This window comes from Acinonyx jubatus, chromosome D4, assembly GCF_027475565.1.
Source record: "Acinonyx jubatus isolate Ajub_Pintada_27869175 chromosome D4, VMU_Ajub_asm_v1.0, whole genome shotgun sequence".
NCBI lineage: Eukaryota > Metazoa > Chordata > Mammalia > Carnivora > Felidae > Acinonyx > Acinonyx jubatus.
Window position 1 is genome coordinate 7,327,395 of NC_069391.1, and position 16,800 is coordinate 7,344,194.

General features: G+C 51.7%; 1 protein-coding gene across 23 annotated transcripts in view; it reads right to left on the reverse strand.

The window, feature by feature from the left end:
* The window catches only part of ODF2 (outer dense fiber of sperm tails 2), a 35,239-nt gene extending 19,802 nt beyond the window's left edge, over positions 1–15,437 (reverse strand). Inside the window, exons 1-9 of one of the 23 annotated variants that reach the window (XM_027035276.2) lie at positions 15,373–15,437; positions 13,353–13,586; positions 11,437–11,527; positions 10,398–10,514; positions 9,993–10,118; positions 3,071–3,241; positions 2,006–2,166; positions 1,096–1,225; positions 380–511 (exon numbers count right to left, since the gene is read on the reverse strand). In XM_027035276.2, the coding sequence (XP_026891077.1) occupies positions 380–511; positions 1,096–1,225; positions 2,006–2,166; positions 3,071–3,241; positions 9,993–10,118; positions 10,398–10,514; positions 11,437–11,527; positions 13,353–13,393 (969 nt within the window). In that variant the 5' untranslated portion in view covers positions 13,394–13,586; positions 15,373–15,437. Of the gene's footprint in view, positions 1–379; positions 512–1,095; positions 1,226–2,005; positions 2,167–3,070; positions 3,242–9,992; positions 10,119–10,397; positions 10,552–11,436; positions 11,528–13,352; positions 13,587–13,784; positions 13,923–14,347; positions 14,504–14,682; positions 14,862–15,372 lie in introns of those variants that run through there. The other 22 variants (XM_027035274.2, XM_027035278.2, XM_027035273.2 and 19 more) reach the window with 22 other exon arrangements.
* Positions 15,438–16,800: the final 1,363 nt, after the last annotated feature.

Sequence of the window (16,800 nt, forward strand, 5' to 3'; positions counted from 1 at the left end):
TTGATTTGAACCAAACAGGAAGATGGCTGTTTTTGCCATCAGTCTTTTCAGAATCATTTGCTAATATAGAATATCTTTCAGAGACCATCTTTTAAGAAAAGTGCAGCCCTACCGTTGGTACTAATCATTACCCGTCCTCCATTTAACCAGGGGCCGAGCCCATCCCGGACTCCTCAGGTCCTTCCTGAGCCACCAGGTCCAGCTTTGACAACCAAGGCAGCACCCATCAACCGGGGTGCCCAACACTTCACGTGAACGTCTCGTCAGGTCAGGCCAGGCACTGATAGTACGTTCATTTCCCAGACGAGGAACAGGGGGGACGGAGGCTCCGAGCAGATGGGCCCTTGGTGCCACAGGGTGCGGCTGAGTCCAAGCTCACCTCTTTGCAGTGCTGTTCCCTCAGCAGGTCTCGGAGGGTGCGGTTGGTCTCCTCAAACGTGCTCAGCTTCTGCAGGAGAAGTTCCTTCTGCCTCGTCAGGGTGTTGATGTCCGTGCAGGTCATTTGTTTCTCCTGGAAGACAGCAGGCAGTCTTACACGGTGCCAGGGGAGAAGGGAGGAGCCAGGCCCCTTTTAAGAGGTGCTGGTGCCAGGAAGCCCAGGTGAGAAGCCCAGCGCTGTGTACAGGGCCGGAGCAGTCAAGGGCAGGCTTCCCAGAGGAGGTGGGCCTGCAAGGATGGGGCAGGAGCTGAGAACGACAAGGGACAAGGGCCGGGGTGCCCAGCATGGGCAAGTGCAGTTAAGGCAGACTTCCTGGAAGAAGTGGAGGAGGAGGACGACACCTGGTGGCCGATACTCGCGGGAATCAAACTGTGGCTGACACTTGCAGCAATCAGACTTAGGCCTTGACTCACTGTGATCCCAGGAGACCCATGATGAGGTCAACTCAGAGCCCCTGGCCACCAGAGGTCATCCTCGGGGATCAGGCCCCAGAAGTAAGAGTGGGGGTGGGGCTCGAGGAGTCCAGTGTGCCCTCCCCTGGCCTGGAGATGTCATAAAGTCAGCCTGATGATGGCGTACAGACCCCTCCCCGGCTTGCAGCTTGCCCCTTTCTGGGCCCAGTCCCAGGGCTGAGTGGTTCTCTGCCTGCCACCTACTGTCTTCAGCTTCCCAATGGTGTCCTTCAAGGCCATGACTTGCTTGGCAGCAGCAGCCCCATCCATTTCAGCCTCTACCAACTTGGACATGAGGCACTCCTTCTCCTGCTGGAGGTGTTTCTTCTGAAGCCTGGGGCCAGAGAGAATAGGGCTCTGTGAGCCCTCCCAGGCCGCAGCCCACCCATAGCTCTGGGCTCGCCTCACAATGCCCTGCGAGGCTCATCTCCTGGCCAGGGGACAGTGGGGGAGGGGGAGGGATGGCCCCTGGGAGGCCACCTGGGCCCCACAGCAGCGCCTTCACATCAGGTGACGTTATGGCATCTGTGGCCCTGCTTGCCTCTTGGTCATTAGCATCATCTCTGTCCCTGGCCATTGCCACAGCCTCGAAGCCACCACCGTCAGATCCGCTTCTGAGCCTCTCATCCACTCTTCACACCGGAGCCAAGCCTGGCCGCACCGCGCCCTGCTTTGAACACCCCTCCACGGCCGCTCAGTGGAAACCCCTTCAAGCGACCGCTAAGAGCGGCCCCTGCCAACCTCCATGGCGCCCCTTGCCCTCTGCCCGCCCCCTCTCCTCCTTCCTGCCTGCCTTCCATTTCTCAGTTGCAAACTCCTCCGTAGGGGCTTTCACTCGAGATCCAGCATCCTTTCTTCCCCAGCACCTACTGCCCACCTCCCCTAACTACTCTGCAGGACTCTCCCTAAATGTTGCTTTTTCCGGAAAGGCTTCCCTGCCCCCGCTGCACTCTATGGGGGTCCTCGTCTCCCCTCACAGCATGAACCACGGGCGCCATAGGGTAGCTAGCCGTGTGACTGCCGGACAGCCGTAAGCCTGGGTATGCTGTGACCCGGGGGCAGCACCCGGGCCCGCCTGGTGGGAGGAGCACACTTTGGGGCAGGGCTGCCTTACATGGTGAAGTCCTTCTCCTCCTTGATGCGCTCGATGTTGTGCCTCAGCACCGTGTTCTCGTGCTCCGTCTCGGCCAGCTCATGGGCCACCTCCTCCAGCTCCTCCTTCCGCTCCTCCAGGAACCTTTTGGCCATCTGGCGCTCACCTTTCTGCATCTTGACCTGTGCAGGGGCACGCAGGCAGGGGCCACTGAGGGGAGGTTCCTCCTCCGCACATCGCCAGGCCCATCACTTTGGACCAGAGAAGGGCGCCTCCGACTGACAGACACATAGGTCACTTAGGTCCACTTGGCTGCAACCTCAGTTAATCATCCCACAGACTCTCTGGGCGGACGCTACTCATCTCGTTTCCTCATGACAGAGAAAACCGAGTACACAGAGCCTAAGTGACTTGCTGGTTGGGGACAGGGCCAGGATACAGACCGTGGTTCGGCTGGCACACCGCAGGAGAGATGTCACAAAAAGGCCCACGCACTGCGGGCTGTGGAGAAAGGGCTTGCCAGGTGGCCAGCCCCAGGTTCCCCAGGAGGGCCCACGGGCCCCAAGTGCAGGGTGGGGGATTAAAGACACAGGCCACTTTAGCACTCGAGACCCGAACTTTACGCCAGCTCCGCCACCCTCCCGGTTGGGGGCCAGGGACTTCCAGGTCGTTTCCAATTAAGGGCATGGCCCACCAACTGAGGACAAACTTCCTTCACCTCTTTGGGGCTTTGTTCTTTTTTAAAACTTTTGTGTCAACTGGGAAACAGAGGTCCCAGCGTCCCAGTCACTTCGTCTCCAAAACGGGGACAATAACACCACCGGCTTCATTTACTGTTGGGCCAGATCAAACCAGGGCTTCCGTACAGAGCACCAGGAGGGTCGGGGCCACGCCTGGGCTAAGCGCTTGATGGAGAGGGGTCCCAGGTTGCCCCGGCTACCTCCCCAGTGGCATCTAATGCCCTGGGGCAGCCTGCTGGGAAGGGCAGGAGGCCTGTGGGCAGGCAGCCTGAAGGAAGCGGTCACCAGGACCCGCTGCCCTTCACACCCTCAGGCCAACAGCTATTTTACCCCCTACCTCCCTCACCTCAGACTTGAGACAACCGACCGCGTTCATTAGACTGTCAATCTTCTTATCATAACGGTTCATTTTACAGTGACCCGAGTCGTCATCTTCTGTAGAGAGGTCACTTAACCGCATCACCGAGACCAGCTTTTCTGAAGATGGTGGCGTGATCTCCAGGCAATGAGGCGGATTCTGATGCAGAGGAGGGAGAGACACATGAACTCATAAGGCAAAGCCACAGCCATCAGCTCCAGAGCCACCTGCTTGTCCAGGGGAGGCAGGAAGGGCTAAAATGCCGAGGGCCGACCACAGGGACCTCAGGACGGAGAGCACACCGCGCCTTCTCGATGGACATTACCTACCCCTGTTTACGTGATGTTTCTGAAGATTTTCTACCAAGAAATAAGCCTGTGTTACAATGTCAAGTTTAAAATAAAGGATAGAACAAACTGACACAAATAGTCACAATACCCAAGATGGCAAAAGTTTGGGGCAATAGATGTTTTCATATACCAAAGGCAGAAGTGAAGTATGTCAAAAGCCTTTTAAATGAATATGAATGCATGACAGTGGACAGTTGCAGGTACCCCACATCTGCTATAAAAGGCACTCTAGGGACGAGTGGGTAAATGTGATGTGGACCAGATATATGATAAGAAAAAAAAAATTTTTAGGACTAATCATTGTTATTTTGGTTACGCAAAAAAAAAAAAAAATTATTAGAAACACATACTGAATACTTGAGGGGTAGAATGGTATGATGTCTGGAAATATTTAAATACATCAGCATAAAAAACATATTTTTTAAACAAAATGCAAGTGCCCCCCTGAAAAGATTATGTCAAGCTGTATGACTCTTTGCTTGTAAGATTCCAGGAAGAAAGACATTATAATCTGGGAGCCAGGGTTTCCATGGGTTTTGATATGTTCAACTTGACTCAGTCTCCGGGTTTATTCTGGTGCATTAAGTACTTGCTATTTCTTATTATTTGTTCAGTTCTGTGCTCCTTTTAAGCTCAAGTGCCAGATATCAGGAATAAAAGTATTCAATACTGAGTATAACTCAGGGCGCCTGGGTGCTTAGTTGGTTAAGCGTCATGATTTTGGCTCAGGTCGTGATCTCACGGTTCATGAGACTGAGCTCCACATGAGCACAGAACCTACTTAGGATTCTTTCTCTCCCTCTCTTGGTCCACTCCTCCCTCAAGCACATGCTCTCTCTCTCATTCTCTCTCAAAAATAAAATACACGTTTAAAAATGAAAAAAATAAAATAAGAGTATGACTCTAATACCAGACAAGTAGGACTTTCAGGGTACAATTTTAAAAATGCATGTGGGGGCGCCTGGGTGGCTTGGTCGGTTAAGTGTCCGACTTCGGCTCGGGTCATGATCTCGCAGTTCGTGGTCTGAGCCCTGCGTCGGGCTCTGTGCTGACCGCTCAGAGCCTGGAGCCTGTTTCGGATTCTGTGTCTCCCTCTCTCTGACCCTCCCCCGTTCATGCTCTGTCTCTGTCTCAAAAATAAACGTTAAAAAAAAAAAAAATGCATGTGCCCTTTGTCCCAGAAATTCTATTTCTAGGGACTTATCAAGAATGTCTAAGAATGTGAATCAATAGTTAATATCAAGGCAAGGATAAAGATAAATGTATGACAAGATAGTATTGGTTAAATACATCGTGGTACAAATATACCCACAATGGAATACTGTCTTTAAAAAAAAAAAAAAAGCAAGATACAATATAAATACAATCAGAGTGTGTTCAAAAAGAATACACTAAGTAATCCCACTGTTACAAAAATCAAAACAAGGAGTCTCTTCGTAAGAAAAGATCAGGAAGGCTTCCACCTAGAAGTTCCAAGGCGGTCAGGCACCTGTGTGGTTAAGTCAGTTAAGTGTCTGACTTTGGCTCAGGTCGTGACCGCTGGGTCCATGAGTTCAAGCCCTGTATCAGCCACGCATTGGGCTCCCTGCTGTCAGCACAGAACCAGCTTCAGCTTTGGATCCTCTGCCCCCTCTCTCTACCCCTCCCCTGCTGTGCTTGCATTTGCTCTCTCCCTCAAAAAAAAAAAAAAAAAAAAAAAGTTCCAGAGCTCTTCTCAGAGTGTTGGGATCACAGGTGTTTTTTTAACTTTCTTTCTTGTGCTGGTTTGGATTTTCTAATTTTTCAACAGTGACTGCAGATTGCTTTTTTAAGAAAAAAAAGTTGGCAATATTTAAAAGGAGGGTAATACGGGGCGCCTGGGTGGCTCAGTCAGTTGGGCATTACACTTTGGCTCAGGTCATGATCTCATGGTCTGTGAGTTTGAGCCCCATGTCGGGCTCTGTGCTGACAGCTCAGCGCCTGGAGCCTGCTTCAGATTCTGTGTCTCCCTCTTCCTCTGCCCCTCCCCCACTGTGCTCTGTCTGTCTGTCTCTCTCTCTCTCTCAAAAATGAATAAATGTTAAAAAAGTTTTTTACAAATAAAATAAAAAATAAAAGGAGGGTAATAGGACAATATATAGTATGATAACAATGGTATTTTAAAACCCAAAAGTATGCATAGGAAAAAGTGTGACAGTAAATGTACCAAAATATTAGCAGTCTCAGGAGGGTGGTTCCCCACAGGGGTGGTAATGACAGCATTAGGACCAGAGGGGAGCTTCTGGGGAAGCTCATGATGATGTGGTTTCTTAAGTGGTGTGGTAGTTAGTTACACAGATACAGTCAGTTTGTAAAAATTCATCAGTCAAGCAGTATACTTCTGATGTGTGTACTTTCCTGCACTTTTTAAGAAAAAGCTTTTAAAACTTAATAGCAGTCACATTAAAGTAGTAAAGTGACAGGTGATGGTTTATTTTTCTGAATTTTCAACTTTTCATAACAAAAACAGATCACTTTTAAAAATAGGGTAGAAGGGTGCCTCGGTGGCTCAGTCGGTTGATCGTCCGACTTCGGCTCAGGTCATGATCTCACAGTTTGTGGGCTCGAGCCCCACCTTGAGCTCTGTGCAGGCAGCTCAGAGCCTGGAGCTTGCTTCGAATTCTGTGTCTCCCTCTCTCTCTGCCCCTCCCTAACTCACATTCTGTCGCTCTCTCAAAACTAAATAAACATTCAAAAAAATTTTTAAAAATAATAAAAATAGGGTAGAGAAAAAAACCCACACCTCCTTTCTCCCAAAGGCAATCAATCTTATATACCAGAAGGGGTTTTAAAAAAATCGAACAAGGGGGCACCTGGGTGGCTCAGTTGGTTAAGCGACCGACTCTTCATTTTGGCTCAGCTCATGATCTCACCGTTGGTGAGATAGAGCTCCACATCGGACTCTGTGCTGATGGCGTGGAGCCTGCTTGGGATTCTGTCTCTCCAATCTCCCTCTGCCCCTCTCCCATGCTCACTCTCTCTCTCTCAAAATACATAAACATTTTTTAAAAAATCAAACAAGAACCCCCACGTATACACAGCAGCTTCTGGGGTCCACATCCAGCTCACCCCACATTTCCTTTCTCGCTTGCCCATAATGGGAAAGGTCAGGCTGGGTCTTCCCAGAAACACAGAGTACCACTGGGAAGGAGAAGGGCACTGGCTCAAGGGGACATCATGAAATACAGCTGCTGAGACAGAAGTCACCTCTCTGAGCTCCTCCATTTCTAGGATTCTGGGGCCCCAGAACTGAAAGTAGGCCAGGGGGGACCACAGGTCCTAGCAACCTAGGTCAGTAGGGAAGCCAGTTTCCATAGTGGCAGATCTTTAATGTAGACTTCAAAAACTACTAAGTCTTCTGTTTTTTAAAAAAGCATTTTTAATTATAAAACATAGTATGCTTGTTATAATGAAATTCAAGCAGACAATAAAAAATAAACCTTTAAGGTTTATTTTTAAACCTTCAAGGGCCCCCCAACCCCAGAGGTGGTCACTGCTTACTACTTTTTATTTATCTTTCCAGAAAATGTTATACATATACAAACACATGTATGTACACATGGATACAGACATCCTGTTTTTTTCTTCTTTTTAAGGTAAGCTCTACGCCCAACATGGGGCTCGAACTCAAGACTCCAAGATCAAGAGTCACATGCTCTGAGGCATCTGGGTGGTTCAGTAGGTTAAGTGTCTGACACTTGATCTAGGCTCAGGTCATGATCTTGAGGTTCATTAGATCAAGCCCTGAATCGGGCTCTATACTGACAGCAGGTATTCTGTCTCTTGCTCTCTCTCTGCCCCTCCCCCCGTCACTCTCCCTCTGTCAAAATAAACCTAACAAAAATAAATAAATAAATAAAGAGGGGCACCTGGGTGGCTCAGTCGGTTAAGCACCCGACTGTGGCTCAGGTCATGATCTCCCAGCATGTGACTTCGAGTTCGCGTCGGGCTCTGTGCTGATGGCTCGGAGCCTGCAACCTGCTTCTGATTCTGTGTCTCCCTCTCTCTCTGCCCCTCCCCCACGTGCACTGTCTCCCTCTCTCTCAAAAATAAACATTAAAAAAAAAAAAGTCACATGCTCTGCCTACTGAGCCAGCCAGGTGACCCACAGATGCCCTTGTTTGGACAAATAGGGCCAAACTCCACCCGCTGTGCAGCTCCGTGCTTCATGATCATGTATGAATATCTACGTCCATCACTGTAACAGTTGTATGGTATTCCACTGCATGGATATATCACAATTTAACCAATACCCTCCTGATAGACATTTAGGTTGCTTCCAAAATTTCTTTCTTACAAACATCTTTATACATGATATCTGTACTCATGTACCCCAGCTCAGTCGGTTAAGTGGTTAAGCGTCCAACTCTTGATTTCGGCTCCGGTCATGATCTTGAGGTTTATGAGATCGAGCCCTGCATCGGGCTCCATGCTGACAGCAGGGAGCCTGCTTGGGATTCTCTCTCTCTCTGCCCCTCCCCTGTGTGCTCTCTCTCCCTTTCTCCCAAAATAAACTTAAAAAAAACCCAAAAAACAAAAAAATCCCTACAATATCAATTCCTAGGTATAAAACTACAGGATCCCTGGGGTGCCTGGCTGGCTTAGTCAGTGGACTGTACAACTCTTGATCTTGGGTTCGTGAGTTCAAACCTCACACTAAGTGCAGAGATTACTTAAAAATAAAAAAATCTTAAGAAATATTTTTTAAAAATAAAACCTAGCATCAATGTTTACATACGTGCCCCAGAACTGTTAAATGATTTCACCAATCCTCTCAAAACAGTATAAAAAAGTTTGCTGACTTCTCCTACCCTTGCCAACATATCAGTAAGCTTTTCAGTTACAGTATATTCCATTCAATAAAAATGACAGCTTGTATTTTAAAACATAGTTGTTTTTCATTTACATCTAACTGATTAGTCAGGTACATGTGGTAAAAAATGGAAGACAGCGTTTTAATTCCAAGCTTTCTTTCCCTCTTGTTTAAAAGGCATTAAATTTTTTTTAAGTGTATTCATGTATTTATTTAACTTAAAAAAATTTTTTTTAATGTTTATTTTTTTATTTTTGAGAGAGACAGAGTGCAAGAGGGGGAGGGGCAGAGGCAGAGAGGGAGACACAGAATCTGAAGCAGGCTCCAGGCTCTGAGCTGTCAGCACAGAGCCCGATGCGGGGCTCGAAATCACGGACCAGACCGCGAGATCATGACCTGAGCTGAAGTCGGACGCTCAACCGACTGAGCCACCTTATCTAATTTTTTTAATGTTTGTTTATTTTTGAGAGAGAGAGCGTGCAAGTGCTAGTCGGGGGGGGGGGGGGGGGGGAGGGAGACACAGCAGCCTCTGTGCTGTCAGTACAAAGCCCAAAGTGTGGGGCTCCAGAAGCCAAGAGCAGGATGCTTAACGAACTGGGCCACCCAGGCGCCCTTAATTCCAATCTTTCTTATGTAAATACACACACACACACACACACACACACACACACACACACACACACAAACACACAAACACACACACTGGTTAGAACACTTCTCATTTACTCCCTAGAATACCCCATTCTCCCTTTATCTCTTAGGGAAAACTGATAAATCAGGGAGTCAAACCCATGAAGCAGGACTTCAGAGTAATTACTTTCACTTTTTATTTCTACTTTTAAAAGTAATAAACTATCAAAAACAAAAAGAAGTAACAAACTACCAGCAAAAGACTGTTTCAAAATGGCAGGCATCATCTGGAAGCAGCCTCAGGTCCTTTTTACCTGCCCCAATAATGAGACCTTTGTCTAAAATGCAGCCAAAAGGTCTTGTCTCGTCACTGACGTTTCTTGTTGCAATTGACTAGAATGTAAGCCTAAGGAGGGTGCACCTGCCAGTCTGCGGCTGTCACCCCAGTGCCCGGCAGTGTCTGGCCCAAGTCTCGATAAATGTCATGCCGCAAGAATCACTGCGTGGATGGATGGATGGATGGACGGACACGCAAAACACGTTGAGGCACGGCTAAAAAGAGGACAGTAATTCTCTTGGCACCTTCACAACTCATACGGAAGGCAATGATTAACCAGTTCCAGAAGCAGCCTGGGGGACAGCTGTGGAATACACGCATAATCTCTCGTGGGGACTGCCTCGAAAGAGGCGGTGCTTTCTTAGATAGGCACATTTCTGGTACACGTTTAAGTTACGCTTCAGATACGGTCCCAGTTACACGGGAAAAGACGTGGCTCCACACGTACAAACCAGAGAGGCCAAGGGTGCACCCTTCAGCATGAGACAGCCCTGAGCCCCAACTGAGGCTCTGCTGCTGCTTTCTCTGGGACTTCACCTCTCGGAACCTTGCTTTCCTCATCTGTACATTGGGAGAGCAAGACCTACCACACTGCAGTCTTGTGAGGACCCAAGAACATCATGTGCCTTCAGGGTTTAGCAGGACCTACTGGACCTACTGGACATCCCTAAGAGCTACCGCTGACCCTGAATCATACCGAGTTTGAGGCCTGCTAGACCCTGACCAGTCCGAGAAGGAAAGCCTGAACGAGAATGAGCCTACCTCCCACTTGCATCCCACATGCCGGGCGGATGATTTTCCAGGGGGCATCCAAGGTACCTTGGTTTTCACCCGGACACTCCGCCGCACATTCACGGTGTCCCCTTTCATTCCGCGCTTATGAGATTTCTGTGGAAAGGGACAAACCCAGGGTCACTTCCCCACACAGCCGGCCGTGGTGTCACTCTGGTGGCACCCACTTCCAACTCCGCAGGGGAGCCTCTTCTGACTAAGGCTGCTGCTGCCGTTTCTGGATCAAGGGCCGCCTACCTTCTAAGCAGGCAGCTGACCTCTGAAAGCAAGCGCATCTGTCTCGGAAACCTTTGGAGTTTGAGGCGCGAGGTGGCCGGGTTGGGAGGTGGCCCCCTGCTCCACAGCCTTAACCTCGCCCGGCCGGCAGGCTCCTACCTGGCTGCTGGTTGCTGATGGTTTCGGGAGTTTTTTTATGTGGACGTGGACAGGAGTGTTCTCATCCACGTGAACATGTAAGGGGGGAGTTGAAGAGCGGTCCTTCATGGTTCGCTTCTGGCAGGCGGGGGAGGACAACACAAAAAAGGTTGATCTGTGGATGAGTAAACGGGCATAAAAACCAGAGCTCAGAGCCTCTGGGGGCCACCGAAAGCCTAGCCAGCAAGCGAGCAGGACAGCTACCAATTACTGGCATGCGGGCAGGAACGAAGGCAGCGGTGCTGTTCCCGCAGGCTGCTGCAGAGATCCCAGCTGAAGACCACTGGGAAGATCTACGTCCACTCAAGAGAGGGGTCTGCCAGACCCGCACGTTCCGCAGAAGAACCCGAACCCAGCCCCAGGGTCCTCAGCGCTGAATCTCCATCCAAGCCTGCTGGAATGCACAGCTTTTCTTCAGACTCAGTGTAGCACAGTGGGAGAGGGCAGGAGAATCCTTCTGCACGGTAATCTGGGCGGGCAGATTAGCGCAGGAGACTCACAGAACGGTTAGAGCACAAAACAAATCAGGCAGCAGGCAGGTGAGAGAGGACGACCACAGAAAGCGATAGGAAATGCTGAGATGAGAAGGTTGCATAGATTCTGAAGAAAATATAAGCAGGGCAGAACCCCCAGCTGCACACCCCTTGCCATCCCCCCCCCCCGCCATCCCCCCAGCAACTATCCCTTCCCCATTCTTTGACTTTTTTCTTTTCTTCTACTTCTTCTTTTTTTTTTTTTTTTTTTTCTTTTTGGAAGTTTTCTCAAGCTTTTTGGAACTGGGAAGGATTAGGTTAAGACAACCTCCTCACACCCAGCAGCTGGACCACAAGCAAAAGAAAAAAAACCATCCCAGTCAATCAGCAGGACAGGCATGAAAGCACCCAGCAGAGCGAGGGGCCACAGTGGTGCCAGCAGGGAAAGGCAGGTACTGGAAAAGGTGTGCAAAAGCATTGGTGGTGGGCCGCAGACCCGAGGGCTGCTCCGTGTGCGCGTCACCTACCGTCACAGTCACACTGGGCGCAACACAGGGTGTCCGCAAGACCTTTTTCTGCGTGAGACTTGTTACTCCGTTCTTCCCACACGATGGAAACCTGCACCCAGGCACAAGAACCAGATTGTAAGCGGAAAAATACGGCTCTTCTAGTTCTTAGATCTCCCGAAATTACACACAAGCTTATGACTAGGAGAACCAGTCTGGAATCACTTGGCTCCCTTTACACGAGCACCAAGCACGCCTGGTGTGCCTGGCAGCGGGATGGAAACAGGGGGTGATGGGCATTCACAGGGCTGACCCTGTAACCTGCCACTGCATTGCACATATTGCGACCTTTTGCTGAAACGCCCAGCTGTCATCCTGTCTGTCGAGTGGCAAAAAGCAGGCGGCACGGGAGCCACGGGCAAGGTACTAACTTGGCCAAGGACGAAAGTGCTCAGGGACTGTGCCTAGAGCAGAGGCAGCCCTGGAAAAATGCTCAGTGAATGACAGACATAAAAAGAAGCAGGGGAGTGTGTGGATGGCTCAGCTCACCAGCCGACTCTTGATCCCAGTTCAGGTCAAGATCCCAGGGTCCTGGGATTGAACCCCGCATCGGGCTCCGAGCTGAACATGGAGCCTGCTTAAGATTCTTTCTCTCTTTTTCTCTCTCTCCCTATACCCCTCTACCCTGCTTGAGAGCTTTCTCTCTAAAAAAAAAAAACAAAACAAAAACAAAAACATAAAAAAAAAGACAAAAACAAAAACCCAGCAGGCCCAGGAACAAAGTCACTGTGACTCAAATTTCATAAAATTAACAAACATTCAAGTAAGATGAAGAAAAGTTACTATTTCCCCAAATATCCCTCTTTCTACCTTTTTTTTTTCCAACGTTTATTTATTTTTGGGACAGAGAGAGACAAAGCATGAACGGGGGAGGGGCAGAGAGAGAGGGAGACACAGAATCGGAAACAGGCTCCAGGCTCTGAGCCGTCAGCACAGAGCCCAACGCGGGGCTCGAACTCACGGACCGCGAGATCGTGACCTGGCTGAAGTCGGACGCTTAACCGACTGCGCCACCCAGGCGCCCCTCTTTCTACCTTTTAACGTCTTGAAAAGCAGGGTTATTTTTGTTTTAGAGAGGTTTTTTTTTTTTTTTAATAATATGTGCAATTCATCCTGCTTACACATAAACAACCCCATCACCAGATTTGCAAATATAAAAAAAGTTTAATCTCCAATATTTTGCAGCAGAGCGTCTGAGTCAAGAAGGCCATGACGGAAAGGGACTTGGAAAATTCATTTGATCCATCCCACTACCTCCTGACAGCCCCAAAATATGGCTTCGCCCTCCCCATCAATACTTCTGGGAAAATAATGTAACCTAAAGATGCAACATAAAAATTCTCGGGCACTGTAGCATGCATCTTGCTGCACGTCTATTACGCTTTGATGAAAAAGAAAAAAAAATATTTATTGCGCCCTACTAGTCATTTGGGCAAGGAATACCAAATCTGAGTAAGTAGACAGGTTTTTTCCCCCCTCCTCACTTAAAAGCCAACAGATTTGGGAAATCTCTCTCCCTCATCAGGCTTGCCATGCAATCACCTGGATTGCATCGACACCTTGTTAACTGACAAATCCACCTCCCACATCATTGTTATTTACATGCAGCCCTCTTTCAAAAAGGACCTGCATGCCTCCTACTCCAACAATGGTGACCCTGTTTGCTCCTGGGAACTGGGGCACCTGGGGAGGGAGGGCAAGAGGGAGCCAGAACTGGGATGGCCTGCCTGCACTTTTTTCCTCCTTCCCTTTCAAAATGATTTCTCAATGTCTTGGACCAGACTTTCAATACACAGAACAGGGAAGCTGGAAAGAGAAGCCCCCGGTGAGCCTGGCCTGAGGGCCCCTGACCACCTTTCCCTGCCCTTCCGCAGTACCTGGGGGAGCCGCCTGAGGATGAGGCAGACATGCTAGGCATCAAAGCCGCAAAGGTGGGCAATTGGGTCAGCAGGCTCTGCTCAGGGGGACCCAGAGGGGCTTGTCAATAACAATCTCAGGGGCCCGGCATCAAACGTCCTCTCTGAGGGGAGGAGGGTGGAAGCCTTGGGGGTGGCAGTTGGATGAAAACTTGGGAGGCGCTCCTCTACTGTCCAAGTCGCACAGCAACTGTCCTGCCAAAGTGGGGGGGGGGGGGGGAGATAGGAGAGGCTGAGCGACTTGCGGGGCAGTGCATGGACGGCCGGTAGGTGGGTAGGGGGCGCGGAGGAAGCTCCCCTCCCTGGGGACGGGCGAGGGGCGGAACTTCGAGGACAAGGACCACCACGCCCAGGCCCCATCCAGGAGTGGTGGGTGGCAGTCAAAGGGAAAACCTGAGGTGCTGGCTGGCGTGCGTGGAGGGCGAGAACCGCCAGGTCCCCAAGTGGGCCCCAAAGGGCCGGAATCCGAGAAGGGAGCTGGAGGGATATTCCGGGCGGGGCCAGGGCAAGGGTCTCCTAGGAGAAGGGGGCGTTCCCGGCAGAATAGAAACCCGGAGAGGACCAATAGTATTTGAAGGCGATAGGGGCGGCAGCTGCAGGAGAAAGGGGCGTTCGGCGACAAGTGGGTACCCCCGACGGCGAAGGGAAAATCCTCCCGGGCGCAACAGCCAGCGGCCGCCAGGACTTAGTATCCGACTTAGAGCGGGTCGGACGCCGGGTGGTGCAGGGAGCGGGATGGGACCCCCGGGGAGGCCCCCTGGGCTGGTGATCCCGCTCCCGCGGGGTTGGGCGGCAGGGAGACGGCCCCGGGGAAACAGCACTGCCTACGAGGCGCGGACAAATAACTGCCGAGCCGAGGCCCGCTGGGAGGGAGAGGCGGCAGGGGCGACGCCCACCGGCGGGCAAGGGGCGCGGGGCCAGCCTCCGACGGCGGGGAAGAGACGACGACCACCCACCAGCGGGCAGGAGGGGACCAGTTTCTGCCCATAGAGAGAAGGGCGAGGCCCCGCCGGAGGGCGGCAGAGGTGGGAGTAGAGTCCCGCCGGAGGCCAGGTCAGGTGGGAGGCGGCCGGCCCGCCCGTTAGCCGGAGGAGGAGAGGGCCCGCGCCGGGGGGCGGGGCGGGGGCCACATTCTGACGGGAGCGGGACGAGCGCGCCGGAGGGCTGGAGGCAGGGGCGGCCGGGGGGGAGGGGGAGCGGCGGGGGCCATCCCTCCCTCCGGGACCCAGCCCGGCGGCGGCGGCGGGGCGCCCCGAAGCGCCCGGGGTCCCGCCTGCCGGCGGCCTCTCACCAGGAGCGACACGGCTGCGCCCAGAAACGCCTCCTTATGAAGTCGTTGAAGTCGGAGGCCAGGGCCGTGCCATGGAGACGCCGCGGCGGATGCTGTGCGGCTCCCGCGGCTGCTCCTCCCCGCTTCCGCCTCCTTTTCCGACACCCGGTCGGCAGCTCGCCCATTGGCCAGTTCAAACCCCCCCAGGAGCCTCTCGGGTTTCGCCATTTAGACCCAGCCCCTGGCGTCACAGAGATGCCCCGCCCCACAGGAAGCTCCGCCCTTGTCTGGGCCATGCGTCCCGTCGCCGTGGAGACGCGCGACGCCACTAGAGGGCTTTGCCGGGGCTTGCCCCGCCGTTCAAGGCCCGGCTGGCCCTCCGCCATTTTCACCCCGTCGCGGCCCCCGTCGCCGTCCCCCTCGAGTCCCCTAACTGGAAGGAGCGTTAAAACTCTACCCCGGGCCCTTTGATACGTGTTGGGAAACTGGGCTCCGACTGGGGACACAGAACGAGTAATCGGCCGGAGCGACGCGCAGCTTCTGACATCCAGCCCCTTCAGTAGTCCGCTGGTGGCGCACACCACCCAGACTCTGATATCTCGCCCCTTCCCACAGCTCCTCCTCTATCCTTGTCCAGACCGGAGGAACGGGCCGCGTCCCCCTCGCTCCTCACCGCCCTCCTGCACACTGGGCGCTGCTGTGTGTACAGACCTACTTCGATGAGGTTCTCGCTGGGCCGCCATCTTCTCGACTATGCTTCACTGTGGAGCAATCAAGGGGGGCTGTCACGTGGCTCACCGCGCCGCCCTGGATTCTGGGAGACTTTAACATCCTCAGGCCAATCTGGCCTCGGTCGCTTGACGTCCTCATGTCCATGACTTTCCCTTGAACCTCAGCCATGCACCCTCAGGGTCACACAACTGGTACACGTGACATCTGAAATTCCAGCTCTCCACATAGTACTTGCTTTTCTGGCTTCGCTTTCATTTTCTTCGCATTGGCTAATGCCCACCATATTCATTCCCCGATGTTAGGGAGCCCTCCACGTCCATTCATCTTCTCCCTATTGAATAAATAACGGGTCTCCTGTTATCATTCAACCACCTGAGGTTCTGCAAGGATGAAACCCACACACCATGGCCTCCACCTTCAGCTGAGCCCTCATCACCACCCAAGATTGTTCCATTTGTCTCTAGATCCCTTCTCTCTCCAAGTGGCTTTACCAAACCTTTGCCTCTCCCGTCTCATATTCCCCACTCTCCTTTCTCATAGAGAAAAATAAAGCCATCAAGAATTTCGTCTACCTTCTCCCTACCTATCTGCACTCATTTTAAGTCCCCGCCTCCCCACCATCTTTTAGTTCCTCCCTTCAGAGGAAGTGATGTCCTTCTTGCTGCCCAAGGTAAACTTCTTACTGCCAGGCCTAGATCAAAGATCTCAGTAAAATGTCTCTTGCTACCCCCAGCACAGAATTGTTGGTCATTTCTCACTGCTCCCACATTCGCTGAACCAATATTAAGTCCCTGCTATGTGCTAAGCCCAGTTCAAGGGATGCTAGACCAACACACCCTACCTAGTCTTCAGGGAGCACACAGCCAACCTCTTGGACTTGACCAGATATCATGGTTGAAACTTTCCTCTCTCCACCCACTGAAGGATTTTGCCCATGTGATTTTGTCTGCTCTTCACCCTCTGAAGAGGGCCCTTCATAGCCAGTGCAGTTCTTTGGGGCTTTTGTGATGGAAAATCTGAGAATGGACAGAATTGAGAGGTCACCATGCGTGCACACACACACACACACACACACACACACACACACGCAGCACTGGGTGACAGGAAGGAGGAGGAGGAAATGCTTCTCAGAAGATTGGGAAGGGAGGGGTGAGTGGAAGGGAGACTGAAGAAGGGCACAGGAACCTCTGTAGTGTGTGGAAGATGTGGGATGGAGAAGAGAAGGAGCATATTTTGTTTTAATGTTTATTCATTTTTGAGAGACAGAGACAGACAGAGCATGAGCGGGGGAAGGGCAGAGAGAGAGGGAGACACAATCTGAAGCCGGCTCCAGGCTCCGAGCTGTCAGCACAGAGCTCGACGCGGGGCTCGAACTCACGGACCACGAGATCATGACCTGAGCTGAAG